This window comes from Tyto alba, unplaced genomic scaffold (assembly GCF_018691265.1).
Source record: "Tyto alba isolate M040663 unplaced genomic scaffold, T.alba_DEE_v4.0 Super-Scaffold_26, whole genome shotgun sequence".
NCBI lineage: Eukaryota > Metazoa > Chordata > Aves > Strigiformes > Tytonidae > Tyto > Tyto alba.
This window is the reverse complement of record NW_024881300.1, coordinates 19,629,097-19,651,657: the sequence shown is the minus strand read 5'-3', so window position 1 is coordinate 19,651,657 and position 22,561 is coordinate 19,629,097. Positions and strand designations below refer to the sequence as shown.

Sequence of the window (22,561 nt, the reverse complement as noted above, 5' to 3'; positions counted from 1 at the left end):
CTAGCTACAGACACTGCTGCAGATCCCAATAAAGCAAATATCAGGGTGCTTAATATTGGAAGCAAAGTCTTAAACATTAGAATATATGCATTTCTTGATAAATAATACTCAAATCACTCAATTATGTACAATATTTACACATTGTTTTGGATTTATTCAACTTCTCATCAGCTAGTTTCAGAAATATAACCTTCAACAACACCACACAAGGGCTTCACAAGGTAAGAAGGAAATGCTAATTGGTTTTATCCTTTTGTAAAACAATCCATCCAAAGTTAATTAGAATAGGTTTGCTTTTTCTTTGCAAAAAAAATCCACAAGACAGATTGATAGGCAGAACAAACTGCATCTTGCACAAAGGTGGTAGGATTTAAGTGATTTTGAGCTATGCTCCCAGAACTCAGTTGCCTTCAGGCATCTATCTGGTCTTTCTCTGTGGATGGCATAATTAGGACTTGAGTGAAAACCCCAGTGGTGAAGCCTGATAAGAAGTTAATCTTCTGGGCACCATGTAGGCCAAGAGAGATGTGCCAAAAAGTCCAATTAGCAAAAGCTTCCCTCCCTAGGTTGTGCCACAGCATTACTCAGTGCTGATAAACAGCTGCAGCATCCGCTTCTGAGGAGCATCTGCACAAGTCCCACATCCCTTACGAGGGTAAGTAGCACGGTGCAAGCAAAGGGCACCACCTGCACCTTATACCCACTGTGCAAAAAGCAGAAAAGCAGCTCTGCGATTCAAGCTCATAACACTTCTCTCCGCGACCTTAATACTCACAGCGAGACATGTAAATCCTACAGATTCACACACCTTTCTAGTAATAGGATTGAGCTTCAGTGCTTTCAGCCACACTGGGTATACACATAAGCTAAGGCATCTCTTTCTGCATTTGGGAGTACCACAGAGGCTAATTGTCAACAGGATTTGATTATAAGTTTCTTGAACCCTCTGACTGAGGCCAAGCAAGCAGAATATGGGTCAAATCCATGTCATTTCAATTTTAGACCGAGGCAGCCCAAGACCTACTGGCAGTACAGAACCCAAAAGCATTATGGCAAGCTCACCCCCCCCACGCAGCCATGTATAAGAAAAATGAGAAAAGGATTGTGTTTGATTTCCCGTCATCTGTAAAGAAGAAAGGAAAAAGTTTTGGCTGTTGGAAAGTCACTGCAGATCTGGAAAAGAGAGTGCTCAGCACCTATTCTTTGCAAGCCAGAGACTTTTATTTCTATGGGAGGAAAGCACTCCCATAATAGCCAAAGGAATGCTGAGGACCAACAACCGTGTACCCAACAAACTTCCTTCTCCATCTAGGGATATTTAAAAGCAAATCCCAGTGTCAAGAGGGATGCAGGACATGGAAACTTCTCCTGAGGAATATGACTGGTGTCTCCAGAGCAAGCAACTGTGGTATGACTACAACGGAATGAGTTAATAGACATTGAAATTTTTTTATTAAGTAGGTTTGCCAGAATTTACTTATTAAACCTCATTAGTTGGAGACTGTCCTTGTACTCCATGTTCTTACCCAGTTTCTGCCTGCTGCCTGCTGAATAGACAGAGGGATGCTAGAGAGATTATTTCTAAGCCCTTCCCCCTTCCCTCTCCCCTCCTCTTCCAGGACCACACTGACAGTCCCAAGGGAAACAGAGGAGAGAGAGGGAGAGGGCAGGATCCACCAGCTCTCACTCAGCATATTTCACCAGGAACGCTCAGGAGAAGAGCTGCCACTTAGGACACCGTCTCTTTTGCAACAGATCTATTAATACAACATCTATTATATGAACACATATGAATATTTTCCCCTTCCAGGAAAGGAGAGAAAGAAGAAAGAGACTGCAATCTCCAGAGTGCTATAGTGATTTTTCATGTAATCAATACTGTAAAATATCCCCAGGTCCTTCTCCTGGACTGTAACTCAGAGGACAGCTGATCAGTTTGCGGCATGTGTACTTCACCTGCGGGGAAGCCAGGCACCGGGCAGCAGCCCGTGGCGCGGTGGTAAGTAACTTTGGGGAAGTTTCCTTGCAATTTTTGCAGTTCACTGGCTTAGGGTAATGAATGCCTTTGTATCTTTAGAGATTATGAACAAAACCAGGGGGTTGTTCCTGAAAGGGGGAACTGAAGGGTGGGCATCTTTCAGTTGTTTTCCCCTCCCCCCCTCCCCCCCCAAGATGATAAAATGCTTTGCTTTCTGTCCATGTAACAAAGTTTTCTCCAAGGTGGGCAAATGTTCTCTACATCTTCTTGGTAATTTGCAATGACATGAGACTGAGTTGATAAGAATAGTCATCATTTATACAGCACTTTACCTCTTAAGGCATTTTACAAACATCTACTAGCTAATCCTTGCAATACTCCTGAGAGGCAGGCAAAAAAGGCATGTATTGAAAGGCAGAGGAATTGCAATCTGAGTATTCAAGTTAAAGCAATTAGGAACTTTGCATCCAGCTGAGGGTGGGTAATTGACCACTCTAATAAACTATTAAGCAGCTTAGTTGAGTTAGAATGTATTTAAGGGTTTATAGAAATAAGAAAGCAAAGTGACAACCACTGGAAAATACAACAATCTAACAATGACCAAGGTATGCTCAGAGAAGAGACCGATCTGTTCGCATTTGGATTTGCAGGCATCCAATCCTTCCTGATAATTATGAATGAGGCTTTAGCTCTCCTCTGTGTCTGTGTGTTGCCAGACAACCAATGAGGCTGCAAAGCAAATCGCATTCACAAGCTGCAGATTTCAGGAAGAAGCATAGAGGTGACTTTTACTTACAAAACAGGCACTCATTAATTTTGTGATTCAGGTCAGTAGCCTGAAGCACCTTTCCTCTTACAATAACCTCTACTATGTTTTCTCCTCCTTCCTGTATCTTTTGGCTGACAGATAACCCTGCTCTGATGCCATTTCGGATGTCCCAGTGAGAACTCTTAGAGATGCCTATTCTCTCCAGAGGCAGTGACCAAGACTATAGTAATATTAGCTACGCTTCTTGTAATTCCTTGAGCCAATTACTTCCTGTCACCGTTGAAACCCCTTCTGTCAAAGGGGTCCATTACCAAAGAGCCAGGAGGATTTACCATCCTGATCAAGTCTCTACAGTCGACCTAAAGACAGAGATCATGATAAATGTTGGAGGCATCAAGTACCTGCTACCTTGGAGTACTTTAGATGAATTTCCCCTGACCAGACTGAGCAAACTTAAGTTTTGCAGCAGTTATGAAGAAATAATACAGCTGTGTGACGATTACGATGAAGACACCCACGAGTTCTTCTTTGACAGGAACCCCAGTGCTTTTGGGATGATTGTCAGCTTTCTAGCAGCGGGGAAGCTGATGCTCATAAGCGACATGTGTGCCTTGTCTTTTCAGGAGGAGCTGAGATACTGGGGGATTGAGGAATCCAACCTGGAGAACTGCTGCTTTCGAAAACTATTCCAAAAACTGCAGGAGTTGGCCGAGGTACGCAAAGAAGAAGAGCTTCGGAGGAGCAAAGAAGCTACATGTGTCTTGGATGAGAAAACCAAATTTGGACAGTTTATGAACAGACTCAGAGATATGGTAGAAAATCCCCAGTCGGGACTCCCAGGCAAAGTCTTTGCTTGTCTCTCCATTCTCTTTGTGGCCACCACAGCTATAAGCCTTTGTGTTAGCACAATGCCAGACTTAAGAGCTGAAGAAGACAGGGTAAGTCAGTCCTTTTTAACTGGTCTAACTACAGAATTAAAAGAAATTTGTTTGTCTTGCTAGGCATACATCATTAAGAAGATAAAAAAGACACAAAAAATCCATAGCGATGAGGTTCAAAACTGTCAGTGGTAACGAAATGGTCTATAACAGAAAATGAACAATGGCTTATATTAGTTCTATAATTTTCAAAGTGATATTCAATTAAGAATCATGTATATTTTACTAATTGTTAGCTAAAATACAGGAAAGAGCTTCTGGACAGAATAGATACTACAGGTCTCTGGTACAGCATTGTGTTTCCTTCTTAAGAGGCAGTTGCTAGTGTAAGTTATATTAACTTGTTAGCATTGAGACTCTCAAACTGACATTGTGGAGTTTTCAGCATGCTTCACTCTGAAGTTATGAGCAATCTCTCATTTGGACACATCAGCTAAAGAAATATTTTCCTTTGACATCTTTACTTTTAAAATGGCCAAGTATCTTCCCTTGTGATAATACAGTCAAATCTTTCAAGAGGATGAAATATTCCTTAATTTTATAATGTTACATTTCATTAGTTGCAAAAAAAGATTAAAGGACAAGAGACAAATGAAATATTTTCAAAGATACTGATACTTAAAAGCTGTGCCTCCAAAAATAGTAATTCTGTGCTAATAGAATTTTGTATATGCCCACATATATACATACCTATCGTAGGAATAATGCCAAATACTAGCTGAACTGCTAAATGCATTTAAAACCTTTTCAAGTAAGTCATCCACATTAATTCAGGGAAAATAAATCAAGCCTATATCATACACGCAGGATCTTCTCTATAACATTGTTGTGAATATTTCAGCATTTTAAAGATTTGTTATTCCGATAATAAACCAGAGGAAAGTGACAATCCAATGTTATTTCAGATAAAGTAATGCCCAAGTTCATCAAATAACCTTGACTAAACTCCTTAATGAATCCTGCACTTCATTTGCAAACTGCCCTTCCAAAAGTGTTGAGGAAATCCAGGGCAAATAAACTCCCTGCCCCAACCACTGCTATCCGATAAGACACTCCTCGGAGGATTGTATATTGATGAATAAAGTAATTTTTATGTTTACAGTACAGCATACACAATACAAAAATATGTATATATTTTATTGCTCAAGCAGTAAGTCAAAGCAGCATAGTCATGGTGAAGGCATGTCATGATATTTTATATCTTTGAATAAAACTAAGGACTGCACAGAAGGCTGAAATTTAAGATCATTCCCTGTTCCATTTAACCCTTTGAATATTAACTTACATTTGCATAAGAAGACTATTACCTTTCAGTAGTAGGGTCTGGTGCTCTTGCAGCCTTCCACAGCTATCACTTGGCAGGAAAACTGTAAAACTGTTCCAATGCTTCTTCCAATGAGGTGATTTAAATATAGAACATCCTTCTTACAGCTAGATGCAAAAACATTACAAAGTCTGCTCTAGCAAGTCCTTCCTACTAACTTTTTTAATGGAAGTAGCTCGATGCATTTTATCTTAATTTCCCAACCACTGCAGAAAAAGCTTTTATAAATACTTTTTATGTAAAAGAACAGGCACATAATGTTTCAGAGCTCAGCTATATAATATGTTATGTGCTTTAAAAATAATTAGCCGTATGTTAGAAAGGGAAGTATGTTGAGGGTTATAAGTATATGTGATAGCTGCAGTGTAGCTGCTGTTCCTGGATTTCCTATAAAACACAGATGACATTACTACTTAGAAATTTGCATATATATCACTACTTTAAAAACAAGCAAACTGGATTGAAACAAGCTCGAAGATGCAATGTTTAAAGTGTAGAGGAGAGGATGAAGGATGAACTTGAACAAAGGACCACATTTTTCCATATATTTGGAAACATTACATAATTTAAACTAACAGCACTAGTCTAGTGCATTTTGTCACTGTGTCCCAGAAGCACTGAACAGAGTATTAAAAGTCTTATTATTTGAATCATATAAAATTATGCCAGAGAAAACATAGGGGAACATACAAGACCAAATATGCCTTGTGGAAAAGCAGAGAATATGAACACTAAATAGTAGTTTTTCCACCCCTAGGGATGGAAATTTAGTTAATTTTCCATTTCTTAGCCTGTAACACCTAATATTTTCTTACTGGTATCTCAAAAGAGCACTTTAGCTATAACTGGACAAATAACTCGGAGAACTTAATTGACTAAAAATACTAGTTCTTGGTTACAGCTGAGTCACGCCCAGGCAAATTGCAACTCTACGTTGATTTGTCCCACAGAATTGTTAACTGGCTGACCTCTGAAAGTGATTCCAAGATGAGACCACATTTACCAGCAACCTGGGACAGCATGCAGAATCTGAAATGTTGGCTTTTGGGGCTGAACATAAAGATCACATGATATCTGTTTGCTCAGTGACAAAAAAACAGTCAAATTCCTTCAATAAAGTTTCTAAACAACCTCTATTGTGCACCTGAATTCTAAAATGCCCTATCCTGAGGTTTACTCATTTCTGAGTTAAATCTTGGCAAAGCCTCTATGGTAAATGTGCTTACAAGTACTGCAAGAATCCATTTTCTAATGTCACTAGCACTGAAAATTGAATTTATCCATTCTGAAATACAAAGAAAAAAGGTTTTACCTCTGCTGCATATGTACCACTCTAGGGTCCTTTTTCTCATCATCACAGCCACATTAAGAGAGTGAGAACTGGCTGAACTCCAGTGCAAGGAGAAGGATCAGAAAGGAGAAAAAAAAAAAAAAAAAAAAAAAAAAAAAGGGGGAAAATAATACAAGGTGACTTCCACTTCACTCAGAGGCTTGGCTGATTGCAGCCTGCAGGCACATGAAATCACTGCTCCTTCTAGCAGTTGCTAAACCAGGTCTGCCTAGAAGGGAGAATAGCTGCCTGGGCAGGCAGAAGAGCAAACAGGAGTCCTCATCATCCGAAGGAAAGTGAAAACTCCAGTCTCCGGGAGAGGGATGGCAAGGAGCCAAGTCAAGAGCATCCACATCAGGGAAGCCCGGTCACCCTGGCAACCAGAGGGGAGGGAAAGAGCCATCTCATGGGCAGCAGAAAAAGGAGGGGAAGGTTAGCTTAAACATAGGAATACACCTGAAAGCGCAATAAAGAATAAGTTATTATAATTGATACTCTGCACACACTCTAGAATATATCAAATGACATTTAGCAACCTTCTCATTAGAGATATGAAAGAAAAACACAGGTAGAGGGGCAAACAATTCTCTAAGTATATATCATATAAGCACCTGCCAAGAATCCCAACCCAGAGCAAACAGCCCTGGGCAAAGGAGGCCAAAAGTTCAGGAAAACCCTCAAGCAGTAAATCTATAGCTCTAGTGATCTCAAGTTTAAGTCTAACTGTGAAACAGATTTTCAGGAAGATTTATCATACATGATGCTAAGGAAAGAGGACTCATTAGTAACAAATGATATTATTTGGGCATACACCAACTGAAATCTCACATCCTCCAGTGGCAATACATCCTTATCTAGGATATTTGCATCTGTTCTTTATGGAGACCAAACTGTCTGCAGTAAGGAAGCAAATGTAGTATCACCAGCATTTAGTAATCAAGGCACATGCATATGTAGAGATAGGAAAAAAAGGTGTATTTAGAGGTGAGGAACTCTGTTTATCAGCGATCTGAACAGGTAGCCTGAGACAACTGCAAATCTGAATCAGGGACGATGCATATAGCCTAAGAAAGCTGAAGCTACAAAATCTACCAGTATTTCCCTCAAACAAGGGAGCTAGAGACAAGGCAAAAGTCCCATCAAAGTCCCCCAAATGTCCCAGTCCCACATAAGAGTTACAATAAGGATCCAAGAGGTGTAACTGAAATAGCCACTGCTCAGCACACCTAACCCAAAGGAAAAAAACATCATTACAGCAGAGAGCTACAGAATAAAACCACTGCAGAAGAGCTTGGACAGGGAGACTGATTTGAAGCTTTGACTGCTTTGAGATTTTCTTTAGGAAGGAGATATTTCCTTTAATGAGTCCCTAAAATTGGCATCCTCTAGAGAAATGACTCAGCAGAAAGGATACATCAAGGTCTTTTCTTCAGGAAGGCAAGCAAATTCAGGTCAGAGTGGAAAAAGTAGAAAAAGACCTTTCCATCTCCTGTCCCTCAGCATCGGTAAAAACCAAACCATTTTCTCCCAGTGTAGAAAACTCCCAGCAAATCATACTTACATGATGTTGTATGTAAGTGTGGTTTAAGAGAGAAGGAAATATCTGTTCTCCCTCTTTTCTCTGGTGATCAGTGAGTGGTCAGACCTTGTTACCACTAATTTTTGTATTTGCTCTCAAGTGACCTTGAGAACCTTGTAATTGTTTTATGTATTGTAACCTAATGAAACATACCTGACATAAACTGCAACCAGTATTCTCAGATCTAATGATTTTATCTGGAAATTTAAAATATTCTTTTTTTTTTTTTTTTTTTGAAGCTCCCATTCCTGGGGTTGTTTGAATATGTAAAAATCTAATTCCTCTTAAAAGAGTAAGCTTTTAGTCTCTGGTTGCACTGAGAATCCAAAAAATATGAACAGAGGAAAAGAACCATTTAAAAATTAATTTTTAATTCTACACCATTAGTCTGGAGGCCCTGACCTATGTTTTTCACTGTTTGATGTTGCTGATGTTGTCCATGTTAGAGTAAAACCAGCATGTTTGGCTTGTACTCTAGAGGAAACTGTCAAGAAACACATTTTCTTTAAAAGTGGAGTAATTTTACTTCATAGGGTAAAAAACAATTTATTGGTCTTACTGTGAAGAGAAAAAAAATCAGACAAGATATTTGTTTCATCAGGGTTGCCACTGCCACAGCTAAATGCCTGAATTATAAAAATTCACATTGACTTGCTTCTAGCCAGTTCAGTATGTGAAAATACGCTTGCAAGAGATATATCCTCAGTATTGAAGCTATTAAATCCATCACAAAAGCATTAGAATGTAAAGCTCCAACCCTGCCCATAACCTGCAGATAACATTAAATCTCTCCAGTGAACTTACTAAAGGAAAACCCAAGAACGTGGGAGTGACTGGAGGAGATAATAATCCGTATGGAGAGTGTCAATGAGAGGAGTGTAAACCTAGTCCTGCTGCTCATGTACTCTGCAAAGATAAGACTCTTCATCAAAGTGTAATTTGGCCAACTGTTAGAAGCAATTACCTTTGGTAAATTGACTACGACAGCCAGATTTTGACAGATACTGCTGACTACCATTTTTATGGCTTTTAAATAAGGGGGTCTAAATATTGATCATAAAATAATTTTATAGCTGATTAGCCAGGGCAAAATGATTCTTACTAAAAAATATCTTTTCCAATGACTAGTACAGAATACCACTAATGAAGTGGGACACTATTCAGAAGATACCAGAAAAGCAGGAATACTTCACAGTAACTTGGTGTTTAAATTTATCTTCTAACACAAGCATACATCACACAAAGCATGGCCCAGAATGACTTGCTCTCTTGCAAAGAGATTAATGAAATCCTGGCTTTCAGAAGCACTTCTAATGCTCATTCAAAAGTGTAACACTATAAAGGCGTATGTGTACATAACTATCTATAAATATATTGGTATATACGTATGACTCGATATTACTTGGAACAAAATAAAGCTGGATGTGCTTTGGTTTTATTGCATCTGCTCAGTACATTTTTCTGGGTTCTTATCAGGATGCTTATTGTGGACGCTCACTCTTCTAAATTATCTAGTTATCTAGTACAATTCTGAAGACTTCTAACCATTTTGGTCAGCAATTAAAGTATTGTAGCATTTGGAAGTAGGAAAATGTGCTTCACTGAAACATCAAAAACTCCCAGTCTACTAGGTGTACTTGGCACAGTAGGATCCAGCAAACTTATTTGCTTCATGAATTTAATTAGTTAAATTAATAACAGTTGAAGAAAGATATGAAATAAGAAGCCATGAAACAACAGAAATCGGAATATTCAAGCATGGGACTTTGATATATATAGAAGTTATTGCTTTATGGGATCTGCCTTTTTTTGAGGTTTGCATATCCATTCAGTAACATCAAAAGCTTCGACCTTGAAATTGCAACATTATGTTAAGACTCTGATTTCCTAGTTCCACATTATAAGTAACTGCTTTACAAGTATCCACAAACAGAATTGCATATTTCAGCCTCAAATCTCATACAACACTGATTAAGTTCCTATTACTTAAGCCCTGCTGTACATAACCAAAGAGGGGGTAGATGCTGCTGAACATCTGTGTCTCAGCTTACCCTCATTGCCACAGAAAACAATTTTCTTTAGAAAGCTTGGACGCTCTGGTGAGTAAATGGATTCTGCATCGTTTTCAGAAGCTGGCTCTGACAGTACAAGGTCCAGTGTTCAGAAAGCACAATTAGACATTATTAGTTTGCCTTATGTTCATCCAGTTTTGGCTGTATCCCAACAGCACTAAGTCTCCCGGCTTTGCACGCTACCCCGGGGAATCACCCAGCTGCTCTGCAACGGGCAGCCGGTCAGCTGCTACTCCGAGTGCCAGCACATGGGCTCCTCGCTGGGAATCATGCTTTCTTCTCCCTCTTACTGCTTTCAAGTTTGAAATATTTATGATAGGAAAAAATCCACTTCACTTTCCTCACTTGACTCATCTCAAGGGGTTCGGCACAGATGATTACTCACTGAATGCCTTCTTTGGGAAGATGGGTATTTCCTCTGACGGAGGCACTCTATCTTTGAAAAACGCTAATTGAAATCAATGCATCCTCCAAGTTCGTAGCCATAATGCAACAATTATTAAAAATAAACAAACACTCAAATTTGTATGTGCTTTAGAAATTCCTCTTTGAATATGATGGAAATCTTTGAGGACTCTTCAGTCTACTGCTGCAGACAAAATTCACAAAATCTGGTATTTTAATTTCGAGCAAACCTAATTGCTAATTTCATTGCAGCATCAGGACTATGAACTGCATATGTTGTACTTATTCCCATAGTGTCAGGAGCTCCTATTAGCACTAGTATTCTCCCTTATAACAGATTCAACCATATCTGAGACCCTGCTGTATGTCTTGTACTACACAGGTACAAGAACAAGTAGTTTCTGTTCCAAAGAACTTACAGTACAGTAAGGAAAGAAGCAGAGAAGAAACGGTAATGGGACAAATGATATGGCCAGCAGCAAAACTGGAAATTGAAGGTCATCCCCCTAAGTCCCAGATAAATACTTCGTCATTTTGACTATATTGCTCTTCACAGTTACAAAATTAAGTCTGTTAAATTTCCTACTAGAAAAACAAGAAAAAGATAATACTTCTACAACTTTCTCTTAACACAAACACTCTGGGGTCACCAACTGGTTTAATTCAAATTCAAATTCTTCAGACTGATTTTCATGGTGTTTGCAGAATAAGTACCCAAGCTTAAAAGTTAATTGAAATATTTTATTTTAGTTATACTTCTGCCCCAGAGGACATAATTATGTGTTGGATAGAGAGATAATTATTTCCTTCTATGTTCTTTCAAATGTCCACATTAACATAATCCCAATATTAGTTTAGCTTCCTCAGATGTACTAGTTGTAATTGTTTTTGTAAATCCAGGCTTTGGTCCCATAAAGCAAAGGGAGTGGGAAATCATTCTCTGATCAGAATATGCAGCACTCCTTTAACAAGCTCATCTTTCTGTAAGTCAGGTTAGTCTCTTTCTCAGCAGTCTGTAAACCTTTTGATTTTATTGCATCAGTCTGTAACCATAAATCCAAGTACCAAAGTGATCCATAACATAGGGATTTCTAGTTCTCCCTAACCATTGTTTGATTCAGCAGAGGATGGTTCAATTATTCAAATAATAGCAGCAATGCGGTCGCAGTGATTCAGCAGTACCTGCAGCACTGCAGCTGGATCCACCAGCTCCAGGTACACAGGGAACACAGACTGGCACAACACTTCCTAACTGTCATCGTTTTATAGCCAAAAGGGATTTCTCCCCTGCATCTCTTCTTTTCCTGGTGTGGACTGGGCCAAGAAGAGCCAGGAGCTGGTGAGGCATCTTGGTTCCCTACACTGAGGTCCTGGTCTGCCTCTGCTCCTGCCTAACCACTCTCCAGACTTACAGCCTCACCCTGTAAACCCACCACCTTGGATTTGCAGGCAGGCAAGAGCAAGAATCAAAGCTTGTTTTTTCACTATTACATTAGCTCATATTTTTTTCCCACAAAGGGCCCAGGGAGAAGCTGTAGACCAGGGTACGTTGTCCATGTATAACACTGAGAAGTGCTAAAGGCTGGAAAACTGCACCCTGACCAGGAAATGTCAACCTTGGGCTTAGAGAGGGAAATTCCTGCAAGTTTTGCTTCTAAATCCTCCACATAGAGAACAAAATGGTTTTTTTTCTCTGACTAGGCCAAAAGGCCAGACAGCAAGAGCAGCAGCCTTGCTGAGATAAGCCTCTCAACTAAGTGTTGGATAGCACAAGCAGGCAGAAGGCAGGTCAACAGCCACAATACAGTCTGATCCCATCTGCTACCGCTTCAGTGGACACTGGCCTCTGTCCACAAAACAGTGTGTGGATCAGATGGCAGGATCTGAGCAGCAACTGCCTGTACGTGAATGTGTCAAAATCTGGAGCTGCCAAGGTAGGTTTAGCAGATGTGAACTGTGACTTAGCGTCAGCCCTGGAGCCAGGCACGTTTCTGCTGTGAAAGATGATGTTTTGGCAGCCTATCCTTTGACTGCAGAGTGCTAAGCTGGTCCAGGTCCTACATTTAAGGAAACTCTCCTCTAGAACTCCAATAGGAGCCTGAATCAAGAAGAGTCAAGCATACTGCTTTAGGAGTTTCTTCCCTGCTTTGTTTTGAGGCTGTTTACTATGGGTGGCTGAACACCAGAACAGCCTTTACTCAGAAGCAATCACTACTGCATCTAGGGTGGATGGAGCTGGGAGAAGGTTTCACATCCTTTCTGCCCATCGCTCATTTGCCTTATGATGAGCCAACTGGTTTCCATAAACATACCCTGGGAATAACAGTGTTTGCACACAGTGGTTCAATCATGACTTCTAGCTGGGTTCAAGGACTTTTATCAACTTGGCTTCATAAGTAATATTAGTTGCCTTTCTCACAAGGATAACGTATAAGCAACATATATACACACTGCTGAGGTATATGGCAATTTCCACTCTAAAGCTCTGAAAGTATTAATTTCTGTAGGGATGATGTGATTCTGAAATAATTAATATACTGTTCTAGCAGCGCTTGTTAGCAAAACAAAAAGCGTGGGTGCAACTTTCACCATTTAAATAGGAAATAGATTATTTGACACAAGAAACACTTAAAATCACTAATGTTGTCATGAACAGTGTTACCTGGCAAGCACAGACAGGAGATCAGGAGAAATGCAGCAGGTTTGCCTGTCTTACATCTCAGATTTCACCCTATTTATAGACGGTGTGAAATCCCAAATTACACACCACAGAAAAGAGGTTCAGATTGCTGCCAATGAACTTCCACTTAGAGTCAGTCACACCAAGGGCAGAAAGTTGGTACCTACCCAATTGTTATCCCAGTACAACTGCAGCACTGCACTTCCAGTATAATTGGAATAACAGTATTTCTTTCCCCATTTTTCCTCAGATTAAGAGAAACTTTGCATGCCCCCCTCTGCTGTTTTCAGATAGCTTCAGTTACGTTTTTTACACTCTAGAAATTGCTTAAAAATTATTTGTTTGTGTTTTTTTGTTTAAGAATCAGTAACAAAATATGAAGAGTCTGTGGCCACGATACAGAGTAGGTGGGGATATAACAACCCTTTTCAGAAAAGTGCCCAAGTTTGCTAGCCCACTCCTACCTTCTCATCAAAACTGTGCCACTGATCTCCACGGTGCTCTGCAGAGTTAGAGAGAACAGATCTGTGCCAGCAGATGCTAGTGAGGGGACCAGAGATAAAACCTGACACCCTTTCTATCAGTGTGCAACACAGCCTTCAGCTGCTAATGGGCCAGACAGAGGCTTGGATGCTCAGAACCCTCAAACAGTTGTATAAGAGGAACATACCAAAGCGTGCAATTTGCAAAATATAAATTATCACTGTTTTGTGCTTGCTTCAGCATTTATGGAAAAACACATTACAGTGGATTAAAGGGTAAATATTCACTGCAAAAGGTATTGGGGTAAACCCTTGTCAGTAGGAAATTAATTGGCAGATCAGGTAATGATTCAGAACAAGTTTTCCAGAGCATATTTTAATTACAAAGTATCTTTAAGTGCAACCAAATGGGACACAAATGGTCAGCACAGAGCTGACCCCAAAGGCATAAGGACAGTTCCTTGGTGTTCTCATCCAGTTATCTATAAATAATTTTTTTCCTTGTCTAGAAAATATAAAGTGAGTTGCATCTGAAAACCAAGATGGATAAACAAGATATATATTCCGCAGGGGAAATTCTGATTCAGTCTTCCTGGTCATTGCTACAATTATTGATGCACATGAAGATACTATTTTCACTAGATGAGATTTATATCTCTTGTAAGATAAGTTAGTGCAGCATAACTCTGAGATCTGATTTTGTTTATTATCCTAGATGTCATTACACTTTAATGTTTCCTGGTAAACTAAGGCACTTGGTCAGGAAATTTATCTTATTTATCTTGTGAGTGGCACATATCTCAAGTTCTTGAATTCAGTTAGTGAATAAATTTATTTTCTGTAAACTCACTTGTGCAACTGAGGTCTGAGATTTAGCCACCACACATTACCCTGGCCAGTTCTGGCCTCAGAGGTGCTGAATTCCTGAATGTCAGATCCTTTTGAGAAAAGGTACTCCAAGAGAGCTGCAGTGACACTTAGCAGAGTCACCCAATTTCTCACTATTAGAAATATTACATTGTAGGCATTGTCCCTCCATAGACCCAGCTTGCTTAAATCTTTTTAAAGAGGGCACAATAAAAAAAGCAAAATGTATTGAACTCTTGGTCATAAACCAGATATAAATTTGACTATACAACCTACAGCTCACCCTCACCTTAAAACTGCAGTCTCAATCCCTTCCACCACAAAAAGGAAAAGGGTCAGAGAAAGGCAACAAGGATGGCATGACTTCACGCAAGGACTAAGTCAGGTGGAATTCCTCAGAATGGGAACGAGCTACAACAGTGGCTGCTACAGAGGTTTACAAACTCAGAAATGGCAGGAAACAAATAAATGTCAACCAAGTAGCCAGCGTCCCTTCCAGTGACAGAGCTTGGGGGCATCAGGTAAAACTAAAGGGGACTTTGTTCAAAGCAAGAGGCGAGTCTCCATGCAATAGGCAGCAGATAAAAGAATGGCCAACTTTATAGGAGAGCAAGTCAGTTTACTTACACAAACACCACCTCCAGCTCGGGAAGCTCTGGAGTGGAAAATAGAAGCTGGGAGATTTGCCTTGGGCATCTGTTTTCTCAGGCTGTTGGAACAGGGTACTGGGATAACTGGACTCAGTACTGCCTTTCTTATATTTTATTATGAGCCTATTTTTTCATATCTAAATGGAAGTTAATAGAAGTATCCTAAAATGAGCAATGTTACTATAACACTGTAACCATTCGACCGCATAAGAAAACCCAGAAAATGAGCCATTGCCTTATACAGCAGAAGGCAATAATGAAAAGGAAGCATGAATTGCTTATTATCTCTGGTAGTACAGAAATTTGAAACAGCCACTTTGCTTCTTTGAGGTGGTTTATAAATTTAAGAAATCACTCGATAGGCATCAAGCTCAGTATATATCTTTTTACATACAAAATATTGTTTCCTTCACTGTTGAGCCAAATGTTCTTTTCATACACAAGATCAATAACAGACACTCATTTTATTATATTTACATCATACACCGTAGAATTTCAGCTAGAGACAAGTTCCATCAATCCTGATAAATTCTCGCGTTGTTCAAAAGTAAACGTGCAGGATGAATAAAGTATAAAGAATTAGATACTCACTCACCACTGGCTTTGTGGTAACTGTGCTCCCATCAGAGTCGATGATAGGTTGAGTACTGATTGATGCTACAGTAGTGTAAGACATGTCAGAGGGTTTTGCTGAAACAGCCCACCCAAAATCTGTTGTGGTCAGTTATAAATAAAACCTCATCTCCCCCGCATGTTCACAGTCAACACCATACTGGCTTTGAGCTTTTAGAGGTTCCACTACACCATGGTACTTTGGGTGCAAAAATGCAGACAGGAGAAGGAAATCAGTAACAAATTTAAGTCAAAGGTCTGAAAATAAAAGCTCAGAATTCTGTTCTTGTTAATGGTGAGGTCAAGAGACAGAGTTGTTTGCTGTGTTTTGTGTTGGCAGACACTGATCACTAGAATTTTCTAGATGTGTTTGCTTTATTCAGAAAGAGGAAGTCATCGTGGCACAGAAATTCCTTTTTTTGGCCATTTATGCAAAAAAATCCTTTCACAGATCAGCTTATTTGGGACATAATTTGACAGTTCACTGAAAGTAACCAACATCTAATGGAAATTTGGTGACAACAGCAAATTTGATACCTACCGCTGACAGAAGTATCTGTATTTTGGTAAGAACATCGGATTTGAAGTCGTTATGTTATGCTGCTTGCTCTTTGATTAACAATTGTAAATGGATTTTAAAACACTGAGGTCTAAAAATCATCAAAAATACCAGGAGAAACGGAAATTGGCTTTGGTGCTTATATTTTCCTTTTCCTTCTTATTCCAATATTCGCAGGATGAACGATATCAAAGCAGAGACTGACATTAGAGAGGGGTATTCTATATAAACTATATCACATACATTACATAATATATACAAATATTCCTAATATATAAAACATTCAGATACAAACTCACTGGATGAAATCTATCTCCCAATGGGAAATCAATGAGCATGTTCACATTAAATACCACAGATCCAGGGTCTTCCGCTGTCTTTCCAGACACTGGTGACAGAGAAATAAAGACAGGCAGAGAAAGAGGCTTGGAAGTTTCTGGCAGATGTTGTATACGGACTGACTAAATCATGGTATGTCTACACCATGTAATGGATTGAAATGGCTCTGCTGTGAGATGGTAGCCCGGCTGCAACATTTCTAGGGCTCGAGTTAGTCACCTCCATACAAAACTACTGTGCTGCATGGACAGATCAGTTCCAGCTAAGGGAAACACGGCTGGTTTTGCTGCATGCCTTCACATAGTTTTGTCTCTTCCAAAAAAAATGAAGCACAGAATTCTCTGCATTCATCACAGTGTCAGAGACTGCGACATTGTCTTTCTTGTTTGTTGCAGCAGAAAAAGGGACTGTGGTTTGAATCATATGCAAACACTTCTGAAATGTATTTTGCAAAGTACATAAAAAAGACAAAGTGTACTAACAGGGGAGAACTCACCGTCCTTTACATCCACAACAACACACAAAGGAAAAGTAAAATGCACAGTAACGTTCCTGAAGAGTTTGATTTGAAAGATGCTGTTCTGAAAAACGAAATACGCATTTAGGAAGCTGGCTGCACGAATTGCTTTCTCTAAACATATATAACTTTCCATGGGGAATACTGAGGCAACGAAGGATGGTAAGAAGAAAAAAAAAAAAATCTCAAAATCTCACAACTAGTCCTTATAATGCTACACCTTGAAATTTCACGCTCAATTCAAAAAACACCCTAGATCTTAAACAAAATTTATTTTCTTGTATTTTCCAAGGAAGGAATAGTGAAAGCTACGTGCAATCTGAGTGCAATATCACCTGTAAATGTATAAAGATAAATAAATAACAGATGTACTGGAAATTCAGCCCGGTTAACAAAAAATAAAATAAATCTTGATGGGAACAATGAATAATTCACAGGCCACATCACTCGAGCGACCACAGGCAGGTCTGTGCAGAGTCCGGGCTGCATTGTACAAATAATTTACAACTGAACACTCCATAACACAACTGCTGATTGCAAGCAATCTCATCAAGCCAAGTCAGCAGCTCTGCAAACATCAGTGCACTCTAAGCACTGCCATGGCAATGACTTCAAATGGAGCTATAACCTGATCCTGGGCGCGTAACTCTAGCAGGGCCAAGTCTTCACTACCTTTTGTGATATTTAAGAGATAACTTAATATTTTGACAGTCTACTGTGCAGAAAGAGGGAAAAATCCCCAAATGGTGATACAGAGCTAAACTGTTCAGAGCATTATACAGGGTAAAACATATATGTAAGGGAGATGTTACTGTTTTACCTGGGGAACCTCTGATAGACAATGACGCAAATGCTGCCTGAACAAAAAAAGACTTGTTACTCCCAAGAACAACAGTCATTCTATCACAAGGGACACTGAAATAAACAACATCACGTTGAAATGAAGAAGGTAATTTTAAATGGGTAGTAAATTTAGTGTTTTCCATTGTGTTTTTAATCAATGTTGCTCACAAAACCTGGCTGAGAATGGGTAAGATGGTATGAGAAACTGTTTGCCTAAATTGCTTAATTTCAGAGACAGGCTAGCAGGAAGGAAGCACACAGCAGCCTTAACTTCATTCTACAGAGGTTACAAAAAAGCCTTTCACGAACCAAGGCTCTGCAGTTATTCCTGAATAACACATGGCCACTATTCCCCCAAAAGGAGGTTCTTTCTTTGCACAGATCCTCCTTTATCATCCCTGATTCTGATTGATCTTCCAGCAGTTGTGCAAGTCCCTCCTCAGCAGGAATACAAGATCAACTCTTTAACCTTGTTAAGCCTTCTGCCACCAAAATAGTAACTGGAAAGAGCTATTTGCTGAATGTTATTTTTCAAGTAGCTTAGAAATCTAAAATTAAATTACTGCCTTTTACATATAGGTTTTCTGGAACATTCCAAGACAACCCATATTCTGAGTCCACCCTGCAATTTTGAAAAGTTGCAATACTAGTCAATCTCTTTCTCTGGTTCTCAGTTATAGTTGAGGTTTCTCATCTTCACCAAACATTCAAACCCCCGAACGCTTCATACACCAGTGTTTCAGTAACGTGCTTAAAGAAAAGCACACAAGGCTGCTTCAAAGTCAGCCAAAGTCCATGAAAAACTCCAGTTCACTTGAATGGGTTTTTGATTAGAATGGTAATCCAAATATTTGCACTGATGCAAGCACTTAATGTATATAGCATCATGCCACTGTGAAGATATCATACAAGCACCTGGTGGGTAGAATTCTTCAATAAACTTATTCACAATGTTTAAAAGCAAAAAAACAGCATTAGTCCAATCACAAAACCAGTTTTCTTAACATATTAACTCTCTGCATAGGTACAGGAATGTATTTATCCATAGGATAGACAGGGTGTGTAAGAAAGCAGTGACTCCACTATCTAAAAACAATGTGTTCCTTTCAGGGGGAGGTGGCCAGCTGCTAGGCAGTGTACACTGCTTTCATTGCTATTTCTTAACTTCTGTAAGGCAAAAAATGGTGGCAGGACCTGTTTTGTTTTCTGCCAGTTGGAATACAGCAAGCAGACACTTGTGCACATGAAGGAGGCAGTATGTACAGCTCAGTGCCCGTAACTGATGTGTCCATCTGTTAGCGCACTATTTGGATGGATGTAAACCAGTGGCTGTCCATTATTAAAGGACAAAGCTCAATGTAGTCTCCTGCTTACCCAAATAATTACAAATTAATTTACATTTGCCTCTTTGTTTCACTGGAATAGGCCAAAAGTAGTTTCATTTTTTAAGCTCAGCTCAGGCAAATAAAAAATGTGAATCCAAGGTAATGCAACTAAAGCAATTCCTTTGATAACAAAACTGAAAAAATGTTTGTAGCACATGGCCTAAATAGTGGGAGAGGATTCTTCAAGGCAAATATCCATCCAGTAGGTGAAATTTATTTTCCTCTAGATTAAAACATTTGCATGTACAAAAAGAAACAAGATTTTTATATGGCATAACCGAGTCAATGAATATATCTGAACCACTTCTGATTGCACGAGAATACACAGCATTTGTGAAAGCACCATGCACTGAACTGCTCCAGAAGCTTACAGAGACATTCAAACATTAATCTTCCTTCTGAAGAAAGTGATTTTTGTACAGGCTTATTATCCAGCCAAATTTAAATTAATTTATGTTTGAGAGCAAAAAGTGGGACTTGGGACTTACAGGCTGCATGCCAACACTTTACACAGAGACTAGTTTCATTCATTCAGACTGGAAGATGCAACATAAAAATAAGCAGGCAGATATATCTCACATGCTTCTTATTGTCTACACACCATCAAAAGGTGGCTGCCATATGACTACCTGTGAGCTGTGATTTGTTTATTTCTGATACCAGTGACTCAAGCTGATACATACTGCTCCTTCCTTAGTGTTTTTGGATGCTGGTTCACAGACTGTTCTTTTATTTAATTCTCTTTTTGTTTTGTGTCAGGGCGAGTGCTCCCAGAAATGCTATTACATCTTCGTCATAGAGACCATCTGTGTGGCTTGGTTTTCCCTGGAGTTCTGCCTCCGATTCATTCAGGCAAGGAGCAAGTGTCAGTTCTTCAAAGGACCGCTAAATATAATTGACTTCTTGGCTATTTCACCCTATTACGTTTCCCTCATCTTCTCAGAGGATGACTCAAATGAGGACGATGACAGGCCAAGCAGCAACACGTATTTGGAGAAGGTTGGTTTGGTGCTACGGGTTTTACGTGCCTTGAGGATCTTGTATGTCATGCGCCTTGCCCGACACTCCTTGGGCTTGCAGACTTTGGGCCTCACAGTTCGGAGATGCACACGGGAATTTGGCCTGCTTTTACTCTTCTTATGTGTGGCTGTCACTCTCTTTTCTCCTTTGGTCTATCTTGCCGAGAATGAATCTGGGAAGGTGCTTGAATTTACAAGCATACCTGCATCTTACTGGTGGGCTATCATTTCAATGACCACTGTGGGGTATGGAGACATGGTACCACGGAGTGTCCCAGGCCAGATGGTGGCTCTCAGCAGCATCCTCAGCGGGATTCTCATCATGTCTTTTCCTGCAACATCAATATTCCACACTTTCTCCCATTCCTACTCAGAGCTGAGAAAGGAACATGAACGACTGCAGTCTCGGCTAAACAGAGTAAAAAATGGCAATAACTCTGATGAAAGCGACACCTTCAATGAGACAGACAGTTTGATCCTGGAGGATCAAATGTCACCAATCAAATACATTTACACAGGGAACTAAGCCTGGTTGCAAAGCATTCCCAAGAACAGGAGTAGAAATATACACAAATGTACATCAACATAATACACAAAGCAAAGCAACAACATCGGTTACAATGCTATTCTTCTCTGCCAGCATAGGTATAATATGCAGTCAAGCCAACACATCATTATGGAGCTGGAGGTTTTGAGAATGTCAAAAGTCAGAGTTTATTCAATAATAAATATTAATTCTTCTCTATGACTAATAAGAATAAACTTTATCTCTGACAGTCATGTATCTTGCTGAATACCTAATATTGAAAGAGTAACAAAAGACTCAGCTTCTGTTGGCACAAATACAGTCGTTGTTTTACTTGCCTTTGAGTTTCCAATGTTCTTGCAATTAACATCTTAAGCCAAACATTAGAAAGCTTTCTTTCAGGGCTATGCACCAGTGTTGTTTATACAATGCTCATCCACCAGGCATACAGAAGAAGCCTCAATACAAATCTGAATTCTGTATCTAAAACCACTAATAAGCTCAAAATAAAAGCACTGTATGTGAAAGCTTTCAAAGTTTGCCTGTAGCCAGACGATCAATCTATAAATGACAAATTGCACTGCTACTGTATAAAATACATAGTGTTTGCAGGAGAATTTGCTTGAACTACAGTTGCAGTCTGCAAACTGTAAACATTTCATACTAGACAGCAAAAGTTTTCAAACTTCTTTTCATATAATTATTTAAAATAATAATGAGGAATAAAAAACCCCAGGCTTGACCACACTAAAAAGAGTTGGTGTTATCTTTTTCACTGAATGGTGATGGCTTCTCTGGAAGAAACATAAAAAATAGAGTTATTGAAAATGAGAAGATAGCTCCAAAGTATCCAAAGGGATAAATAGTAAAGAATGAGGCAAATGACTGCCAGAGAGGCAGTGGGAGTGATTTCCTAATGCAAATGGAATATGTCCATTTTGGGATAGCCAAGTATAGCCAGCAGAAAGAGATAGGACTACACAGAGGTCAACAACACTACTTCATGGGATAGTCTAGATGACCTTCTACAATTTGACCTTTTAGATGCTGTGAATGCAGTTAGTGAAAACCGATACCAAGACACGAAGGCCGGGTCTGCGCAAACACCCGTGTATTCAGGGCCTGTGCCAGCTCACAGGCCCCCAGTTTGCAAGTGGTACCTGTAGGACTTTGACATGCTGAATACTGGGCATAGATTTAAGTACTGAGATGAATCAAGACCTAAATTATTTTGTAATCAGATTTTCAGATTTCATTATTCAATTTTTAAAATCTTACCAGGGTCCCCAAGACCCTGTGATGGGGCAAAGCTCAGAGAAATGACCATTCAGTTCCAGTTTTCAGCAGGCACCACTGTTGCCCAGTACGGTGCAGTCTGAAACCCAAGGGGTACTTCCAGGCGTTGTGACCCATCTCCCACGTGGACACACACACACAGTCACCTGCAGTTACACAACTTCAGGCAGGCATTTGGGAATTGTGGCTTTTAGATACTATCCTCAATGCGTTGCACAGCTTAAGTACAGAAAAGCACAGTTGCTGGCACAATTTGGATCACGTGACTCAAATTAATCTCTTGGGTTTATCTTGCTATTGACCCTGTGATGTAAACCAGAGTAACTGTAATGGATTATAGATGGGATGTCCCAACACAACTGGAACAAGTCGACACTAGATGACAAGCATT

General features: G+C 39.6%; 1 protein-coding gene across 1 annotated transcript; it reads left to right on the top strand.

Annotated features, from left to right (window-relative positions):
- Nucleotides 1-1,647: 1,647 nt before the first annotated feature.
- KCNG4 (potassium voltage-gated channel modifier subfamily G member 4) lies at nt 1,648-21,410 on the top strand. The gene is made up of 3 exons (XM_032990709.2): nt 1,648-1,999; nt 2,886-3,685; nt 20,089-21,410. The coding sequence occupies exons 2-3, from the start codon at nt 2,936-2,938 to the stop codon at nt 20,872-20,874; spliced, it is 1,536 nt and encodes a 511-aa protein (XP_032846600.1). The 5' UTR covers nt 1,648-1,999; nt 2,886-2,935; the 3' UTR covers nt 20,875-21,410.
- The last annotated feature ends 1,151 nt before the right edge of the window (nt 21,411-22,561 follow it).